This window comes from Syngnathus typhle, linkage group LG11, assembly GCF_033458585.1.
Source record: "Syngnathus typhle isolate RoL2023-S1 ecotype Sweden linkage group LG11, RoL_Styp_1.0, whole genome shotgun sequence".
In the NCBI taxonomy this organism is placed as follows: Eukaryota; Metazoa; Chordata; class Actinopteri; order Syngnathiformes; family Syngnathidae; genus Syngnathus; species Syngnathus typhle.
In genome coordinates, this window is record NC_083748.1 from 6,492,140 (window position 1) to 6,510,455 (window position 18,316).

General features: G+C 41.4%; 1 protein-coding gene and 8 non-coding genes across 9 annotated transcripts; 1 reads left to right on the forward strand and 8 right to left on the reverse strand.

The window, feature by feature from the left end:
• The first annotated feature begins 330 nt into the window (after positions 1 to 330).
• LOC133162817 (sodium-coupled neutral amino acid transporter 3-like) lies at positions 331 to 17,907 on the forward strand. Its single transcript, XM_061292267.1, has 16 exons — positions 331 to 563; positions 6,306 to 6,519; positions 7,253 to 7,346; positions 7,431 to 7,546; positions 8,918 to 8,991; positions 9,105 to 9,197; positions 9,305 to 9,386; positions 10,701 to 10,783; positions 12,681 to 12,739; positions 13,055 to 13,198; positions 13,598 to 13,677; positions 13,917 to 14,017; positions 14,637 to 14,761; positions 14,936 to 15,080; positions 15,144 to 15,247; positions 15,460 to 17,907. The coding sequence occupies exons 2-16, from the start codon at positions 6,383 to 6,385 to the stop codon at positions 15,562 to 15,564; spliced, it is 1,542 nt and encodes a 513-aa protein (XP_061148251.1). The 5' UTR covers positions 331 to 563; positions 6,306 to 6,382; the 3' UTR covers positions 15,565 to 17,907.
• trnae-uuc (transfer RNA glutamic acid (anticodon UUC)) lies at positions 8,339 to 8,410 on the reverse strand. Its single transcript has one exon. It is a non-coding gene; the product is annotated as a tRNA-Glu (tRNA).
• trnae-uuc (transfer RNA glutamic acid (anticodon UUC)) lies at positions 10,883 to 10,954 on the reverse strand. The gene has a single exon. It is a non-coding gene; the product is annotated as a tRNA-Glu (tRNA).
• On the reverse strand, positions 11,198 to 11,269 carry trnae-uuc (transfer RNA glutamic acid (anticodon UUC)). Its single transcript has one exon. It is a non-coding gene; the product is annotated as a tRNA-Glu (tRNA).
• Positions 11,353 to 11,424, reverse strand: trnae-uuc (transfer RNA glutamic acid (anticodon UUC)). Its single transcript has one exon. It is a non-coding gene; the product is annotated as a tRNA-Glu (tRNA).
• trnae-uuc (transfer RNA glutamic acid (anticodon UUC)) lies at positions 11,508 to 11,579 on the reverse strand. The gene has a single exon. It is a non-coding gene; the product is annotated as a tRNA-Glu (tRNA).
• On the reverse strand, positions 11,663 to 11,734 carry trnae-uuc (transfer RNA glutamic acid (anticodon UUC)). Its single transcript has one exon. It is a non-coding gene; the product is annotated as a tRNA-Glu (tRNA).
• On the reverse strand, positions 11,818 to 11,889 carry trnae-uuc (transfer RNA glutamic acid (anticodon UUC)). Its single transcript has one exon. It is a non-coding gene; the product is annotated as a tRNA-Glu (tRNA).
• trnae-uuc (transfer RNA glutamic acid (anticodon UUC)) lies at positions 11,973 to 12,044 on the reverse strand. The gene has a single exon. It is a non-coding gene; the product is annotated as a tRNA-Glu (tRNA).
• Positions 17,908 to 18,316: the final 409 nt, after the last annotated feature.

Genomic DNA, 18,316 nt, shown 5'->3' on the forward strand with positions numbered 1-18,316 from the left:
AGTTATATTTTTGGACGCTGCTGGAGGAGAGGTGTAAAATACTAAGGAAAAAAAAAAAGATATATGCATATGACGTACACGCGCTCATTCACGGCTCCATCATCTCACTGCGCATGCCCGAGCAAACAGGCGGTAAATCCACCGCGATAAATTCCCAAACACAATTTATCATCACGGTATGTATGTTTTTTTAATGCTTTGACCTTTCCGCCAACACATCATTAATCAAACAGTATGTCATTCGCCTAACGATTAGAAGAGGAAATAACACGCAGGTGGGGGTGGAGGAGCGGGGGTCGCTCCATCAACATTCCCAACAATCATCTTTGATTGGAGTCGACGCCGTGCGTGCGATAGGCGGACCTAAAAAAAACAACCTCTTCACGTCCCACCTCGGAGGAGATTAACAGCCACAATAGATCTAAAAGGGAGGCAAAACGCATGACATTCTCGCAGAGGGGGACGGTGACGGACTGAGCTGAAAGCAGGCAAGAAGACACCCGAATGAGCGCTCCATCTCGCGCGGAGCTATTCCAGAGTTGGACAGCACTTTGACTTCTCCGGTAAGGCTGTCGATGAATGTATTCGAAAGGAAAACGTCCACGTGACATTGGAAGAATGCATATTTTCTTTAAAAAAAATCTGAATGTACAGTAGTAATGTTTAGGTCATGACGACACATTTTCAAAGGCATTTTCTTGATTTCTTGTTTCAGCAAAATTAGCCTGAAGGGTGACTCCATCAAGAACGATTGTAATTACGATTGTATTATTGTAGTTTTATTCAGCCTTGATTAAAGCAAGATTTTACTTGGAGAAAAATCTTGTCACACGACAAAACATAAACGTCCCTAAAAATATAGTTGCCCCTTGAGATACAAATGACAAGGAAAAATTTGACCCGAGTGACTCAACTCAACAATCAAAAAATAGTCTCAGACTATTTAATTCCACTCCCAGTTGATATTTACCGTCACACTAATTAAAAATAGATGATTACATATTTGATCTTTAAAACCTGCACAGATTATGCAATTTGAGGCTTTAAAACAGACAATTTGAATTTATCTGTATATCCCCCTTTACCAAGAAAGCTCTTTTGTGCCTAATAGTGAAGTAGACGTGTATTTATTTTTACTGCAAGGTCATAGAATCTTATACAGTGGTTGACATCACTTTTGTGGGTGGCTTGGTGCACCTGCAGCAGACAAAGTCCTCCACTCGTGTATGATGAGTCAGATGAAGGGCTTGAGGGCAACAGGTGGCTACTGGAGGTGACAAGCTGAGCCAGAGCTCACGACTGGTCCATTTTCAGGAATGCAGTATTTCCCATCAGCTGGTATCAAGCGTGCCATCATTTGGACCTAACCGGTGAACAAAATTTTGTGTCGTTTTGCTAAATAGTTTTCACATTTATTAGACTTAGCGTCATCAAACACGCATAACCATTCTGTCCAGCAAATAACAGTAGAGTGACTCCTCATCAGTCTTTGTGACTTCCATGTGGCAATCAGCAGTGTAACACTGTGCCAAGTTGTACTTCCAGCTGGATGAATCCATTTGCCCCCACCATGCGCCCTTTCTTCTGCTCGCATCTCGTGCAATGACGGAGGAAAGATGCCAACTGAGGGTGGCACTTTGTTTTTGGGGGCACATGACTGAGCGGGGAAAGCTATGGTATTATACAACAGTTGGCAGGTTTCAAGCTTTCTTATTGTTCCGACCGCTTTCCTCTGCTGTTGTGTCACTGGTCCCCTTTGTATTTGCCGACTGGACATGCCGCCTTTGTCTCCACAGAGCAAAACGAACCTCACTCGGATGACAATCTGGGGTGGTCGGGAGAACAAAGTCTTTTTGTTGTTTGGTGGCTCTTAGGAGAAGTAGAAGTCATGTATTCTACGGCATTGTTTTTCAACCTTTATTGATCCGAGGCACATGTTTTATATTTGAGCAAGCTCAAGGCATACCGCCAAAAGTACACCTGCTGAAAACAATATTTTGTGGCTTTTGTGTTGTTTTTGTTCTGTTGTTATTTTGCTACGCTCAGAATTTAATCTGATGACAATTCACAGTGGAAGAAGCTATAGCTAATTAAGATATCTTTTTATTGTTTGTACATTTTTAGTAATAATCATAAATTGAGAATAAACAGAAAACAATAATATCTTATCAAAGATTCAGAAAATTCTGCCTAAATGATTAAAAAAAAAACATTCCAATTGGACCAGAAAATCGGATGTCAGTACTCGGGATTTGAATCTCTGGTTTAGTTACCCTCAAAGCAACCTCTGAGCTAAACCTCCACATGGCGTGTTGCTGAGCATCATCAACAAATAGGCACAGACAATAAATAACAAGGCTACAATTTTCATCAGCACATGTAGCAGCACTTCAACGCTGCTTTGTGACATGTTTTTGGGTTAGAGGCGAGAGCGAGGTTATTCACTCCTCTGGAGCTATTTTTAAACACAAACAAGGATGTATGGAACAGCCTGAGCGGGTTCATCCTAACATCCCTCGAGATGCTTCCGAATCCCATCATCCAGACCAGCTTTTTGATTTGCAATAATAAATTCCCCTGATAGATCTATTAGCTGCCCATCAGTAAAATGGTGACCATTTTATAATCTCTTAATCTTCTGAAAATCTCTTTCTGATCATAAACGGGAAGGGCGGGTGAGGAATTTGCATTAGAAATTTAAGTGAGTCATATTTGTAGTATTTCCTCCCCCATCTTTTGAATTTACAAATCATTGACCGTCGATGATGCATTTTACTGAATTCAATTTTCCAATAATCCACCGAGACCCAATTAAGTAAAATTAAATAAAATCTGGTGAGAACGTCATCAAGTTGAACCCATTTGTGACTTACAGTACCAAGTTGCACATTTGATCTCTCTCTGAGGAGAAAAACAAACGCGCGCATGCATATGAATGACGGAGGATGAATCAGTGCACAGTCAGCCTGTTCAGGTATCACTTTAGGAATAACAATCAACAAAACTGCTCCGGAGCTGACGTCTCCCAGGACAAAGGCTTGCGTCAGAGCAGGCCAAATCAAGGCTCAAATTGAGGTGCTGATTTGGAGGAGGTCTCAAATAAACCTAGCCTTTTTTACTACTCAAACGAAAACCACCACAATGCGACATTTGATAAAACAACTGAATTATTACTACTTTTATGCCTTCCAGTTCATGTTTTTAGGAAGGTTGTTCAACGGTTATATTCTGGGTCTCCTAGTGCGGCAAAATCCGACAGTTGACAAAGATTTAGCGTCATGCTGTCAGTCTGTGTTCTGCAGAGCTCTATGACGCATTAGGAAAAGAAAAACACCAGAGAGATAGAAAAAGTGCCCGAGCGAGAGAAGGAAGGAATTAATTATCTTGGTAACAAATTTCTGCAGATGTGCACATTTTTAAATTTCAAATTTGCTGCAGGAGTGATTTGAATCGTGTACACGCAGTAGAACTGCAAAGAAGTGACTTCTCTCATATTCTTTAGTATATTTTTATGATTAGGATATTACCATAATTTTCGGACTATAAGTCACGTTTTTTTTCATAGTTTGGGTGGGGGAGCGACTTATATACATATATATATATTTTTTTTCGCTTTTTTGGGCATTTTATGGCTGGTGCGACTTATACTCCGGTGCGACTTATAGTCCGAAAATTACGGTGTATCTCGGGAACCAATTTATGAGGTTTTCCATTCTACTGATTTTGTTGTTGTTGTTTTTACTTGCAGACTTAAGATATAAGCGCTGTATGGTGACAACTAACTTCAAAGTAAGCAGAAGTTTGTCAGGTGGCATGAAAAATATTTCAAGTTACAGTGCCACTAAAAGTATGAGCGATTCTTACCCATATAGCTCTGTATGCCTTTATTATACTGCCCCTAGTGGCCAAGTCGGTGACACCTGTTGAGACAACACAATGAGTTGAATTGAGGCATTAAATTGTAATGCAAGAACGATTTAATTCTTTACATTCAATTGAATGATGTCATGACAAGCGCAGTCATGGAACAAAATTCTTGAAGGCACCACTGTGTTCAGTGTGCCTTTATTTTCCTCGGTCAAAAGCTATAGGGTGGCGTCATTACGTAGCTCTAATTATATTGACTCTAACCATGTTCCATCAAGCAATACATTTTGGTTCAGTACACCACACCCTAATGTGTTTAGTGTTTCCACCACAGGTATCCACACGGGATGCTGATAGCTGCATGAGCTCCTTAAATAGCATGACATCATAGCACCAGGACAGAGACCGGCTATTTCAACAAAAAAAATGAAGGCCTGCTCTGAATTTGAACCCTTCCAATAATTATAATAAAAATCTCTAGCTCTTAATAATTAATGCAATAACTACAGTTTTGTTTTGCTTTTGTTATTGGGTCACATGATTCACTACTTACTCTGCATGCCACTCATTCCAACGGAGTAGTCAGGTTTTGTTTAGTAAGTGATAGAATTGCAAAGCTTTGATTGCAGGAGCGATGACTCTCACCAATCAGCTCTGCTGTTTGAAGCCGTGCTGCTTGAAGCCATTGAGGTGGCACTCCTGTCACCGGACAGCCTATCGTCCATTGTCTTGGAATGGCTTCCCCTTACTCTCCTTGAGATTTGTGCACCCTGTGAGTGGCAGCTCCGTTCTGTGCAGCGATTTGTCCAATGTGAGAGAGAGGCCATCGCTGCCGTCAGCACTTCTACCACAGCTGCACACGAATAAAAGACTGTGGCACTTTATGAATCCAAGGTGGCATCTTTTCAATTCGAGTTTTTTTTTGTTTTTGTCATCCTCTCAAGTGGTCCAACAAACTACAGCCAAGGGGGCCCCGGCAGTATAATGATGCCCTGGCACAATAGTACCACTGTTACCCAACCTGTTCCCAGGAAACGGCACAACATGCGCCATTGTGCACTGTGCTTTGCTTGCCCGACCACGTTGCCCGGGCTTAGGCGCAGACACGGAGAGGCCCGGCCAAGCTCACGGCAACGTGCTCACCGAGACGCGGGAATGACGGATGACGTCTAGGTGTATTCACCTCTCGCTGTGCTTGACGTGCTAATATTACAAAAAGCTACATTAGAGGGAAGGCTGCTGGAGCGGAAGAAACCCCGGAGGGGGGCTAGCAAAGACCGCTGAGTGGTTGCCAGGAATGGTGCGACAGAAAACCCTTCTACATTGTTGCTATGTCGAACGCTCCTCAATAAACAAGGGGACCGAGGGAGACATGTCAGACGGCTGAAACCGGTTGGTAGCTGGTCCGAGCTGGTTTCCCTCTCTTTATCTGCGTGGCATTTGTGTGTGTGTGTGTGGCACCCAGCATGATCTCCCCTCAAGCCTTCAGAGGTGCTTTTGCAACACAGCAAAAAGGACCTTTCAGTACCAGCCAGCTGGAGGGGTGGCGGGGAGGGGGGCTTTTGGTCAGCACCGTCCAGGAGAACCATGTCACGGGCGCCTTTCTGAGCCAGCAGGTCATCTAAGAAAGCACTGCATGACTCCCAGGAAATAGCCAAGTGTGTCACACTTAAATTCAAGTCCCTCCTTCCGCTGAGCCTCCACCTGTCAGTTGATATGTCAATTATGCTTGGGATTTGTCAGAACATCTACTCAATACCTCACCCACAATTTTTTTCAGATATTGGGTCACACTGAGCTGTGCTGCTTTGTAATCTTTTTTTCCATCAAACCTTCATTTCTGGCTACCTGAGTCATCTCATATTGTATCCATGGTTTTTGTTGACCCCCAATGAAATTAGAAATCATTCGACTCCATTTGACAAATTGCTTTTAAAACTGAGTATAGTAATCGTTTTCTATTAACTCTGCCCTGTTGGACATTTCCATTGGCAGAAGAGACAAACGGTTTTTGATAATAATTTGTCGGGGAATCTAATTGTGTGCATGAATGTCATGTTAATATTTAATTGTGCAGTTACCCTGTAGAAGTCACAAAGACTGCAGCTTAGGAGGAAAAAAAAAATCGGCTTAATTTCTGTCAGCCATAGCGTGATAACGTGATACGGTGTGATAAAGCCACAGAGCTTGCATTCTTCTTGTAATCTGATTTATAATTGATGTACTTTTATTTAGACCACAAGGTTGTTGTTCTTTTTAAGTTAGAAGCTCTAATTGAAATAGCTTGTGTAAGAAAACAGTTTCTTTGCTACTTTTACCATAATCCAAGATTATAAAACATATATGCATAACAAATCTGACGCGGTTTGATTTCACAATTATCATAGATTATATTTTTAATTTGAGGATTAATAATGTTCATCTTTTCCCATCCGCAGATCTCTAGTCAAAAGGAAGCAGCATATTCCACTAGCAGGAGGCCACACCTTGCGTAACCAAAGGCAGCAAAGAAGCCATGAGTGAAGATAAGCCTGCAGAGAGCGCGGAGACGGCCCCCGCTGAGATGAATGCCATTCCTAATGGGAAAGGTCACGATGCGGTCGATGAGACCACCGCATCGCCGGCTACCTCACCTGTGGACGATGGCCCAACGTGAGTATATAAACACTGAAATTAGCGACGGAAGACTTTAAATGAATATTTGCCCGATTTGTAGAATCAAACATTCGTCACTGTCGAGATAATGTGGGCTCACTGGTAGTGATGTCATCATCCCAACAGGCTAGTTACTATAGTAACTGTCCCATAACTGCAGGGTTTAGGGCACGATCCTCCAAACAGTGAATGTAACGTAAGTGGCTTCAAGTAAGACAGCGACTTCCTCCCAATTGAAAAACAGTTAGCGCTGTATAATTGCCTGAGCTAAAAGCTCAATTATATCGTCCCTGTTGTCTGGCAGTCATTTTCCAGCATGTAATGGCTGTCCCTCCTTTGCTCATAAACAATCCTGTCATCATATCGTTATTGTATTATGAACCGGTATCATCTTCTAATTGCGCACTCGTTGGCTGATGGATGTCCTCTCAACAATGCTTATAGGGAAACAGTGCCCACCCAGAATGTTACTGTACTGCAGAGGCAGTATCAATTGTGGTGGACCTACGTTTGATAAATTAATTGTATTGTTTGACAAATATATATTTTGTTCTGTTTTCATGATGAGCCCTTTGAGACTTGCTTGTGATTTAGGGCTATATAAATCAACTTGACTTGACTTGACTTGACTTGATGAGTGATTCTAATTAGGACATGTGATATTAACTGAACAACCAGTTTTTCTTCATCTAACATCTCATGGTTTGTATTTTTTTCTTCTCCACTGAAGCCCAAACAGAACTGAGAATACAGAAGCCAATCAGGCAGAAGGACCAGAGATCGCGTCAGCCGGCGACAAAAGCAAAACAACGCGATTTACTGATGTAAGGTCATGTGACTCTCAATGTGAAATGTATAAGACATGCTCTGGAGTAGTAACCTAGTCTTCATTTCTATTTTGGTGATAGTTTGAGGGGAAAACATCATTCGGGATGTCCGTCTTCAACTTGGGCAATGCAATCATGGGCAGCGGAATCCTCGGACTGGCTTACGCAATGGCCAACACAGGAGTCGTTCTCTTTTTGTAAGTTTATTATGTAATACATTTTGTGATGTTTTCCAAGGCAGTCATATCTTGAGGATTTTACCCTCGTGTTACACAAAGCTTCTTATATTGAGCTGACTTGTGTGGTCTCAAGTTTTTAATTTTTTGAACTGGCTGAACCCAGTGTGTTTTTTTTACTTTTGGCCTGTGGTTCACATTTTATGCTGACTTTTACGCTGCTGGCATGGGCTTGAATTCTTGGGCATTGCCCCATTCACATGAATAACAACGATGGATATTAAGAAATTTATGCTTTATTGTGACTATAGTTGACTACATAGTTCAGGTCATTTAGAAAATACAGCCTTAACTGGGAACCGTTCAGCTTGTATTCTAATGAGTCAACTAACCAAACAAACAAACATTGACTGCTTCCAAGGTTTCAGCGCATCAGTAGCTCAGGCCAAGCTCGGAATGCAGTGTGGTGGAAAGCTGTGAGCAGGGGCAACAGTGACCCGAGTGTGTCACTTTGTATGATTGTCAGCAGATCTGTCCTCCCACTGCCACTCCACTGACTAAACTCCTCCACCTCAAAGCGGCCCGGCATTCTTCCACATTGACCCACGCTGAAATAACAAACTGTTAATTGTCTGAGCGTCATTGCGAGTTTGCTTAAGGAAGAATTTGGGTGGTGAAGATCCGTCCGTCTTCTGCCACTAATGCTGTTGCTGGTTATGGAGCATATCCTAGCTGAATCTATTAGAAAGAGAGACTACTATAGGTAGAATGCAATTCACACAATCATTTTACTAGGTAGTGGATTAAAAGATCTTCCCATATCGGGAGTTGAACCCGGGCCACCTGGGTGAAAACCAGGGATCCTAACCGCTAGACCATATGGGACTCATACTAGTTCATATGGAAAATCTCATGCGATTTCTATAAATATAAAGTGCTCGGATCAGCAAAGAACCAGGCCGGGCTTGGATACATGAAAAAAAAAAGATGTGCCACTTTTTACTTTTAGGCTCACTGTTCCACATTTTGAAACTGGTTCAAGATACATTAGTGAAGAAGCGTCGGATGGAGATTATTGTTGACTCTGGATTCTCCCTCAATCCGTCAATCAAAGAGTCCATCTGCTGTGTGGTTGCTTAGTGCGTCAGAGGGTAAAGGGCAGCACACTTGATCAGCTGCAGCAACAATCTAAGATAGAGGCGATCCACGGGGACTCGCCAGCGTGTTTCTACAGCACAGCTGTAGAAATAACCTACACTACATGCTTACTAAGTGCAGTGCGAAGTAAAGAAATAAATGTATGCCTCGCAAGTTCTATTTTGGTTTGGTTAAAGAATGAAAAGCTATTTTTGCTGGCAATCATTCATTCATGCTGTGTGGTTTTTTTTTCAGGGTTCTCCTAACGGCAGTGGCCGTCCTTTCATCATATTCCATTCATTTACTGCTCAAGTCTTCTGGTATTGTCGGTATGTAACTTTCAGATTTCTTCTTTAATCATATTCCACAAACGCAATATTAATCAAAATATGATGCCACAGAGAATATATTGATTTTTATTTTATTTTTACTTCACTTTAAGGTATTCGTGCTTATGAGCAGCTTGGCTACAGAGCTTTCGGCACCCCGGGGAAGATGGCAGCAGGTATCGCCATCACGCTCCAAAACATTGGAGGTGAGCATGCGCGACTCAAATTTGTCTTTTCCTAGTGCAAAATGCAAAACTCTCTTTTACGAATAAATCCTCTTCATTTGAAATCTTGTTTTTTTTCCCTTTCACAGCAATGTCCAGTTATCTTTACATTGTCAAGTATGAGTTTCCTCTGGTCATTCAAGCCTTCCTTAAGGTGGATAAGCCAGCAGGGTGAGTCATCGATCCATGACATCAAATCGTTAATTCCCATTTTTAGTCACAAGGATAAACAGCACCTACAGCGACCTGCATATATCAGGTGGGAAGCAATAAATTCTCATTTCTTTTCATTTACACCTGCCACTGATGTGGTACACTTCGACGCATGTGCACAAAAATCCCACAGTCACTATGGCAGCATTTTGGATAACAACAGCATCATTTTCTGGTTGAACTTGCAATGACAGAAAATACCTAATGGCGCCAGTGCGGTGACTTACTGTGTCGGGTTAACATCCGGAGTCTTCTCACTGTCATGCCAGTAGAACATGCGGCGCAGCTGGCGTGTGAACAGCTGTGATAGTACCCCCGAAGGAGAAGAGCAGCATGGCAGAACCGGGAAAGTCTCACAAAAACACGATGACTCTCCGCGAGTGCAAATGTAAAACCATAGGATATCCCTTGCTATATGCAGGTGGCCGCGAGGACAAACAATGCTCACTTCCTTGGGAGTTGGGGTGTGATGTTACCCCTTCACCCCTTCACTCTTACCCCACTTTCACTCAGACCCCTTAACTCGTTCACTGCCATTGACGTCAATAGACGTCAAAGCTCTAGTTTATCCAGAACTGGAGTGAAAAGACAAGATTTCTCAGAAGACATCCCTGTGGGTTAATTGACGTTTTGGAAATTGGTGGAACTGATTTTCTACCCCAAAATTTGGATTGTCCTTTGTAAGCCGAATGAATAAGTTCTGGACAGTTCTAGTTAAAACCTCTTACGAACAATGTTTGTCTATTTTCTCCAGACCAATCAACATTGTGTGTGTCTACGCGTAGCTGGTAAACTGCTCGGCATGTTGATTGGCAGATGTTTTTTTTTTTATACATCTGTCCCTTTATACAAGGCGGAAGGGTTGTGTGTGTGTTTGTGTGGTAATCAGGGAAAGATTGAATCTCTGGACCAGATGGCCAGAGGGCATGATGACAACAGGCTAGATGAGCCTCTACATTTTTTTTTTACATTGTGTGTGAGTGCTAGACGGGCTACAAAGAGGGGGTGCGCATCCATGCAATTTCCCCACTTGATACGAGAGACAAAGTGAATCACCCTGACTAAAAATAGCTTTGTTTTGGCAGTAGCGTGGCAAATTGTGTCACGGTCATGCTTTGCAAAAACTTCTCCCCTTGAGTCAAAATCCTGTTTTATACAGTCACACGTAATAATGTTTATCTGTATTAAGAATTCAGTTAGTCCCACCTTAATTATTGTCATAATTTTTCCATGTGTTTGCAACCAACCGTTTGTTTTCCTGCCTCCCTGCAGTGAATGGTACTTGAACGGCAACTACCTTGTGATCATTGTATCCATCGCTGTGATTTTGCCACTGGCGCTTATGAAGCAACTTGGTGAGTAAATGAATTGCTAATACGTTGTTAGGTAACCTAAACTTTATTAGTATAAACTAACAAGGTGAGATGTGTAAATTCCGAGGTCGCAGTAAAACATTCCCATACCGGGAGTTGAACCCGGGCCACCTGGGTGAAAACCAGGGATCCTAACCGCTAGACCATATGGGACACATACTTTGTTAGGTAACCTAAACTTCATTAGTATATACTAATAAGGTGAGATGTGTAAATTTCGAGATCGCAGTAAAAGATTCCCATATCGGGAGTTGAACCCGGGCCACCTGGGTGTAAACCAGGGATCCTAACTGCTAGACCATAAGGGGTAACATACATTGTTTGGTAACCTAAACTTTATTAGTATATATATACTAATACGGTGAGAGATGTAAACTCCGAGGTCGCAGTAAAATATTCCCATACCGGGAGTTGAACCCGGGCCACCTGGGTGAAAACCAGGGATCCTAACCGCTAGACCATATGGGACACATACATTGTCAGGTAACCTAAACTTTATTAGTATATACCAATGAGGTGAGATGTGTAAATTCCGAGGTCGCAGTAAAACATTCCCATACCGGGAGTTGAACCCGGGCCACCTGAGTGAAAACCAGAGATCCTAACCGCTAGACCATATGGGACACGTACATTGTCAGGTAACCTAAACTTTATTAGTATATACTAATGAGGTGAGATGTGTAAATTCCGAGGTCGCAGTAAAACATTCCCATACCGGGAGTTGAACCCGGGCCACCTGGGTGAAAACCAGGGATCCTAACCTCTAGACCATATGGGACACATACATTGTTAGGTAACCTAAACTTTATTAGTATATACTAATAAGGTGAGATGTGTAAATTCCAAGGTCGCAGTAAAACATTCCCATACCGGGAGTTGAACCCGGGCCACCTGGGTGAAAACCAGGGATCCTAACCGCTAGACCATATGGGACACATACATTGTCAGCTAACCTAAACTTTATTAGTATATACCAATGAGGTGAGATGTGTAAATTCCGAGGTCGCAGTAAAACATTCCCATACCGGGAGTTGAACCCGGGCCACCTGGGTGAAAACCAGGGATCCTAACCGCTAGACCATATGGGACACATACATTGTCAGGTAACCTAAACTTTATTAGTATATACTAATGAGGTGAGATGTGTAAATTCCGAGGTCGCAGTAAAACATTCCCATACCGGGAGTTGAACCCGGGCCACCTGGGTGAAAACCAGGGATCCTAACCGCTAGACCATATGGGACACATAAATCTTAACATTTGGGTTAGACAAGTGCTACTATTTATACATACATTAGTGCAATGCTTCCTGAAAACAGTCAGGCACACACTTCACAACACTGATCTGCCTTGGCCAATTTTACATCATCCAACTGCGGATGTCTTGTGACAGTTCCATATCATTTCGATCCTCTGCATGGACTAGTGAGTCTATTTCAGCTTCCACAATGTCAAAGACTGTGTGACTCTCTTGCGCCAAATTTAAACTGAATGAAATAAGCCGCTTCCATTCGGAAAACAAATTGACTGTGTTCACTCCCAGTATGGCGCAAACGCCCCTTTCTATGAAAATACCAAAGTACCACTTTATTCATGTATTCATGTATGTACAAAGTGTCTGACTATAATGGAGTGCAAAGTGGTGCAGTTAGTCAATAATGAGCTCCTACTACCATGAAATCATTAGAGAATCTAATATTAGTGTCTCTCCACTGTCAGGCGGCGAGGGAACATATATTTATTTTCAGTGGAACTTCTCAAGTCTACATTCAATGACACTAGTCAGAAACTGTACAAATTTTGTGGTGCTCAACTTTGATGGTGGTGTCACTAAATTTTTTATATATAGTAAGGCTAACAAATTGTTTTTTTCCCCCAGGCTATTTGGGATACACCAGTGGCTTCTCCTTGAGCTGCATGGTGTTCTTCCTCATCGCGGTACGTCGAGTCGGGCATTTCGTGTCTTAAGGATAAACATCAACATAGTCATAATGGATATGCTGATAGACTGATCAGCTTGTAATAAGCTTGGCACTTTCATCTCACCACCAGCTTTTGTATTCTCTTTGCGTGCTGCTGTTCCAGGCTATGCTGATTGTCTGACTTTTACTGACCTACTTTTGGCTGTGCGAGCTGTAATCCATGCATTGCTCTCTCGTTCGCTCCCCTCCTCTTCCTTTTGGGCCACATGCTATGCTCAATATGCTAACTGCATCTTTAGCGTTCATGCAAGTGTGTTTTGCACCTCCGCAGGTTATTTACAAGAAGTTCAACATCCCCTGCCCATTTGCGGACTTTACCATCAACGGCACTGCCGGCGGCCTCCTGAACATCACAGATCCCGGTGGAGCGGACGACCCTGCTTGCATTCCCAAAATGGCCAACCTCAATTCCCAAGTAAGGTTCAGGCTTTTGTTATCTCCAGCATGCCGCCTGTGACAGATCACAGTCCAAGCATGGTCACGCTTGGCTTAAAGCACTCTGTCACGCCCTATCTGAGGCATTTATCAAGCTGGTCATGATGGACAGAGATTCAAATATAATTGTTTGCAAACAGTTTGCACATTGTTAGCAAACAGTTAGCAAATTGCTAGCAAAGCAGGTTAGCCAAAGCACAGCCCCGGTGCTTAGAAGCTGCCATTCAAGGCATTGTAACTCAGGGGAGTTAATCACGGAAAACAATTAGCTCTGTCAAGTGTTTTGCCCAGTAACGGCCATTAAAGCACAAAACCGGTGATTAAGACGTCCGAGATGGCGCCGCTGTATCTATGGTGACCTTCTGGGGTTCATTTTCAGACTGCCTACACCATCCCCATCCTGGCGTTTGCCTTTGTGTGCCACCCTGAGGTGCTGCCCATCTACACAGAGCTACGCAAGTATGTGCTTATGATGGGAAAAAAAGCTCCAGCTTCCTTTTTTGGGAAAATAATCCACTGCCTGGCAAACAAGAGCGCTGCAATGTCAACTTTGTGTTTGGCTGATCCCCTCACACTTTTTTTAAAATGTTTTGGCACTTTGTGAATGGCCGAGCATGTTGTTCATGTCGGTAAAACTAACACGCTATTGTTGTGTCTTTGTGTATTTGCGTGATATCACATATACGTTTGTATTTCAGCCCCAACAAGAAAAAGATGCAGCATGTGGCCAACATGTCCATTGCAGTCATGTACGTCATGTATTTCCTGGCTGCTCTCTTTGGATACTTGACCTTCTATGGTGAGGAATGTTACCTCCTCCCACTGCAGAATATTCACTCCACTTTGCTATATTCAACCATTTGGATGATTAATTTCTACTCTGGTGCCTTCAAATAAATTGTTGCACATAGATGGTAGTCTGGGTTAACGTCAATGTTGTATGACTGGAACATTGTCATAAATCAGTGCTGCAGAGGCAAAAAAAATAAAAATACTGTCGTGTAGTAAAACTAAGGACATCATTGCCCTCTAGTGGACATACTTAAGATAATGCCTGTCAGTATTTTTTATATGCTCATGACACATGCCACAGCAAGTATTTGCCTTATCAAGAGTCTTCTAATATTTGCAGCATTAATTTAGCTATTTTAGGGAGTCGAGGAAAATGTGTTTATTAATTTTATTTGCATTTGCTAATTGAGTAAGTAATACAATATATCAGTAATCAATTTAGCATACATTTAACATTTTTTTATCAAATTAAATAAATACGACAATATTAAAATGAGCATGAATTGGCGTCTAATTTTGCATCTCATGCATACACAATATTTTTTGTCTCAACCAAATGTTTGCCTACCTCTAAATTTTTAGTAATTTTGAAGATGTTTATGTTCTGTTCATTTTTTATCTTGCAGGTGAAGTAGAAGCCGAGCTGCTTCACACCTACAGTCGCATTGACCCGTATGACACGCTGATTTTGTGTGTGCGCGTCGCTGTGCTCATTGCCGTCACACTCACAGTGCCCATCGTGCTCTTTCCCGTAAGTAAAAAAAATATTGTGAAAACCATAATTGGGGTGTACTTGCGTATAAATGCCACAAGAGGGCAGCAAATCACTTAAGCATGCCATGAAGCACCACCCAGTACGGTTGGTTAGTGGTGGTTTGCTGTAGCAGCAAGTTTGTTAACCATCTGTTGTGCCTCCCGACATCAGGTACGAAGGGCCATCCAGCAGATGATGTTCCCAAACAAGACCTTCAACTGGCCACGCCACATCGCCATAGCATTCACTCTGCTCACGTTCATTAACCTGCTGGTCATCTTTGCCCCAAACATCTTGGGCATCTTTGGGATCATAGGTCTGAACACCATAGTGCCAAACTTCAAATCCATGCATAGAATAACTTTTTGTGTGTTTCCAGGTGCCACATCTGCCCCTTGTCTTATTTTCATCTTTCCTGCTGTCTTCTACATTCGTATTGTTCCCAAAGAGGAGGAGCCACTGCGCTCAACTCCCAAAATCCTGGTGAGGAATGAACTATAGTTACACAAATAATGTTACAGTTGCGATCATAAATTTACACTACATATCCTGGCAGAAGATTGAGGTCCTGCTCGAAAGTGTTGACTTGACCTCGTGCTTTGGATCAATTGTTTTCATTCCTCTTGCTCGGTCTCACTATAATATGAAGTATGTTCAAAGTTTAAAATAATAATCATTTTCTGTCTCTCATACAGGCAGCCTGCTTTGCTGGGATCGGCTTCCTGTTCATGATAATGAGTCTGAGTTTTATCATTATTGACTGGACTTCGGGCAGCAGCAAAGCCAGCACGGGCCACTAAACGGCCTTCAGCCTCGTCCAGGAATTTAACTTTCCTTTTGGTTGAGTGAGTTTATGTCTTGCTATTCTTCATGGTTTTGGCTCTTCCATAGAGAATTTGGGAGGAATGACACTGTCTCTGCACAAAACAAACTTTGTACTGTACATCCTGCCACACAACACTAGCCGGAAAAAAACGGAATCCTATTTTTTTTTAAGGTTGAGAGGGTGTGCCTTGTCAGGTGAGATGTATATAAGATGGATAAGCAACAATGTAGGCAGCAGATTTCTTTCCACATTCATTTGTCACTGCGCTGACTATGAGCCTGTGGCACATCATGCTATCGTGATCTGATTCCCAGCCTTGCTGAGATGACAATATACACATTCCTTCAAACCTCCAAACTGTACCGAATGGAAGAAATGCTTCTACAATATATTTGCAACCTTCAGCTTCCGTCCAAGCTGTTGTGTGGCACACACAAAGCACATTTCCAACAACATTCCTTCCTCTCGCAAACTGTTTTCAGTTGTGTAAAAAAACACGTTTGCTTCTTCTGGATACAAATTTAGCTCCTCGCCGTTCTAAAATGAATACTACTTAAGTGGTGCCTTGAGATACAAGTTTAATTTGTCTTCTTCCCAAATGAAATGAATTAAAATGCCACATATGCCGGCCTGCCCCCGCTCGAGTTTTTAATAAGCAACGTACATGTTGTAGTGAATCTCAATTTTATCTGCAGTAATATTAATTTACTTTTGCCACGGTTTGGTTTTAATGTATCTATTGCAACACCAATAATATTCATCAGCTCGTCTATGGTGTTTTACTTTTTTTTAGCTTTAAGCTAAGAAAACTTTATTAAGGCAAAGCTAAATGATTGTTTTGAGTTCACAACTTGGATCACTCTTATCTCAAGGCATCACCGTTTTGTGTTTTTGTACATTGAAGACCTCATGAAAGTTACCTCTCAGTGTTCCTATTCCTTGATGACTTTAAAAACAATGCGCATTGTTTCACGTAGACAACAGGGTCCATCTAAGCAGTGACTAGCAACAGTTGTGTCTTCACTAAAGTGGAAGTCAAGGGGGGGAAAATTCTAAGCAATATCAAAAACTATTTTTGTTTAACGTATTGGTGGAATTAGAATTGATCGTTTTCAGCCATTTTCACAATATATTGCCCTCTGCTGGCAATTAGAATTAACATCAAAATGCTATTGGGCACAAGATGCGAAAGTCACATGACCAAAACCTGGAAAACACCTGAGCCATGACTTCCACTTTAATATCTTCCTCCTATCTTGGAAATGACAAAGATGCTATTCTGTTGACAGTGTTGCTGTTTTGCATCAGCACTTTCTTCAACTAAAAGCACAACATCTCGTAGCCGTTCATAAGGACTTGGTTTGATGTGTGTGGGCGTGTCCCTTTTGTATAACACAATATATGCTGTATTAATCAACCTAATGTAAATTCCATAAAAGTAGCAAAGGGTCAATGGATGTTACTTGAATTAACATGAACTTTTCTAATGTTCCTCTACTGTCCAATTTAGTAAGGTGAAGGCAACTTAGTTGGCTGTATCATTGCAAGTTTATCATATTTATAACATCACAACTGTGGTGACTACATGCAGTGGTGTCAAATCTATATTCACAAGTATCTATGGAATCTAATCCAGTGCAAATGTGTTTATGACGTCAGCTGTGGTAACTTCTGCCGCTCGAAATCATTCGTGATCTTGTCAACCTTGTACGTATTTTAACATTTTTTTACACATTGTCAAATTTGTCCGTGCTGTGTTACACAGCAAATATTGTCCTTCTCCCTTTTGTTAGTTACTGTGTGTCTGCTTATGAGGTTTTTGTTTGTTTGTGTGCAGAGTGATTCATTTGGGGTCAGCCACTGTTTCCTCGTGAAAAATATTCAATATTTTTGGTTATCCATGCACAACAGAAAATGCTACAAAAAATATCAATATTAACTGTGATTATCTGTGTTGGTGCCTGATGAAAAAAAGCCCTCTTTGAAACCTTTGTCAGTTCGGAGTGACCCACTTTGTGATGTCTTAATTCAAAGTATTAATAACATTGACATTGGCCAGCATTTATAAATAAATGTAAATACATGTAGACCCTTTATATTCGATATGCATATCTAGTTTGTATACTGTAAATAGCAGTAAAAACTTTGGTCCAATACAAAAATATATAATAATTTTCAAAGTGCTTTTAAACCTCCTGTCCTTCAATTGGTGTCTATTTTCTTGAACGTCCATATATGAATATGTCGCTGGCAGTATCGTACTGTAAACAATGTTGCAATAAAGATAATGAACGTCCCGATATGCGTCTATGATGATGATTTCCGATGATGATGTTACTTATTTGTGTCACGTTCAGGACATCGTAAATGTGGAATACAAATATGGAATTGAAAAAAAATACAGTTTGGAAGTTTATATCATTGTTGACATGTTTAACTTAGAAACCTTCATTGGTACCACTCATGCATCTAAAAGATATAATTAAGGTTAGATTGAGAATTATAGCAACCCCTTTTCTTACACTTTATGTATCATTTATTGCATTGTGACATTGTGTACATTTTTCTTTTCTTTGAATGAAAATAAAGCTAGAATTATAGAAGAATTTCGGGTGCACATTACCCCAAACAGATTAATGCTTTAATAAAAGAGAGGAAATTTTAAACGGTAATTTTAATATTGAATTATTATAAATATATATATATATATATTCTCATCAACGAAT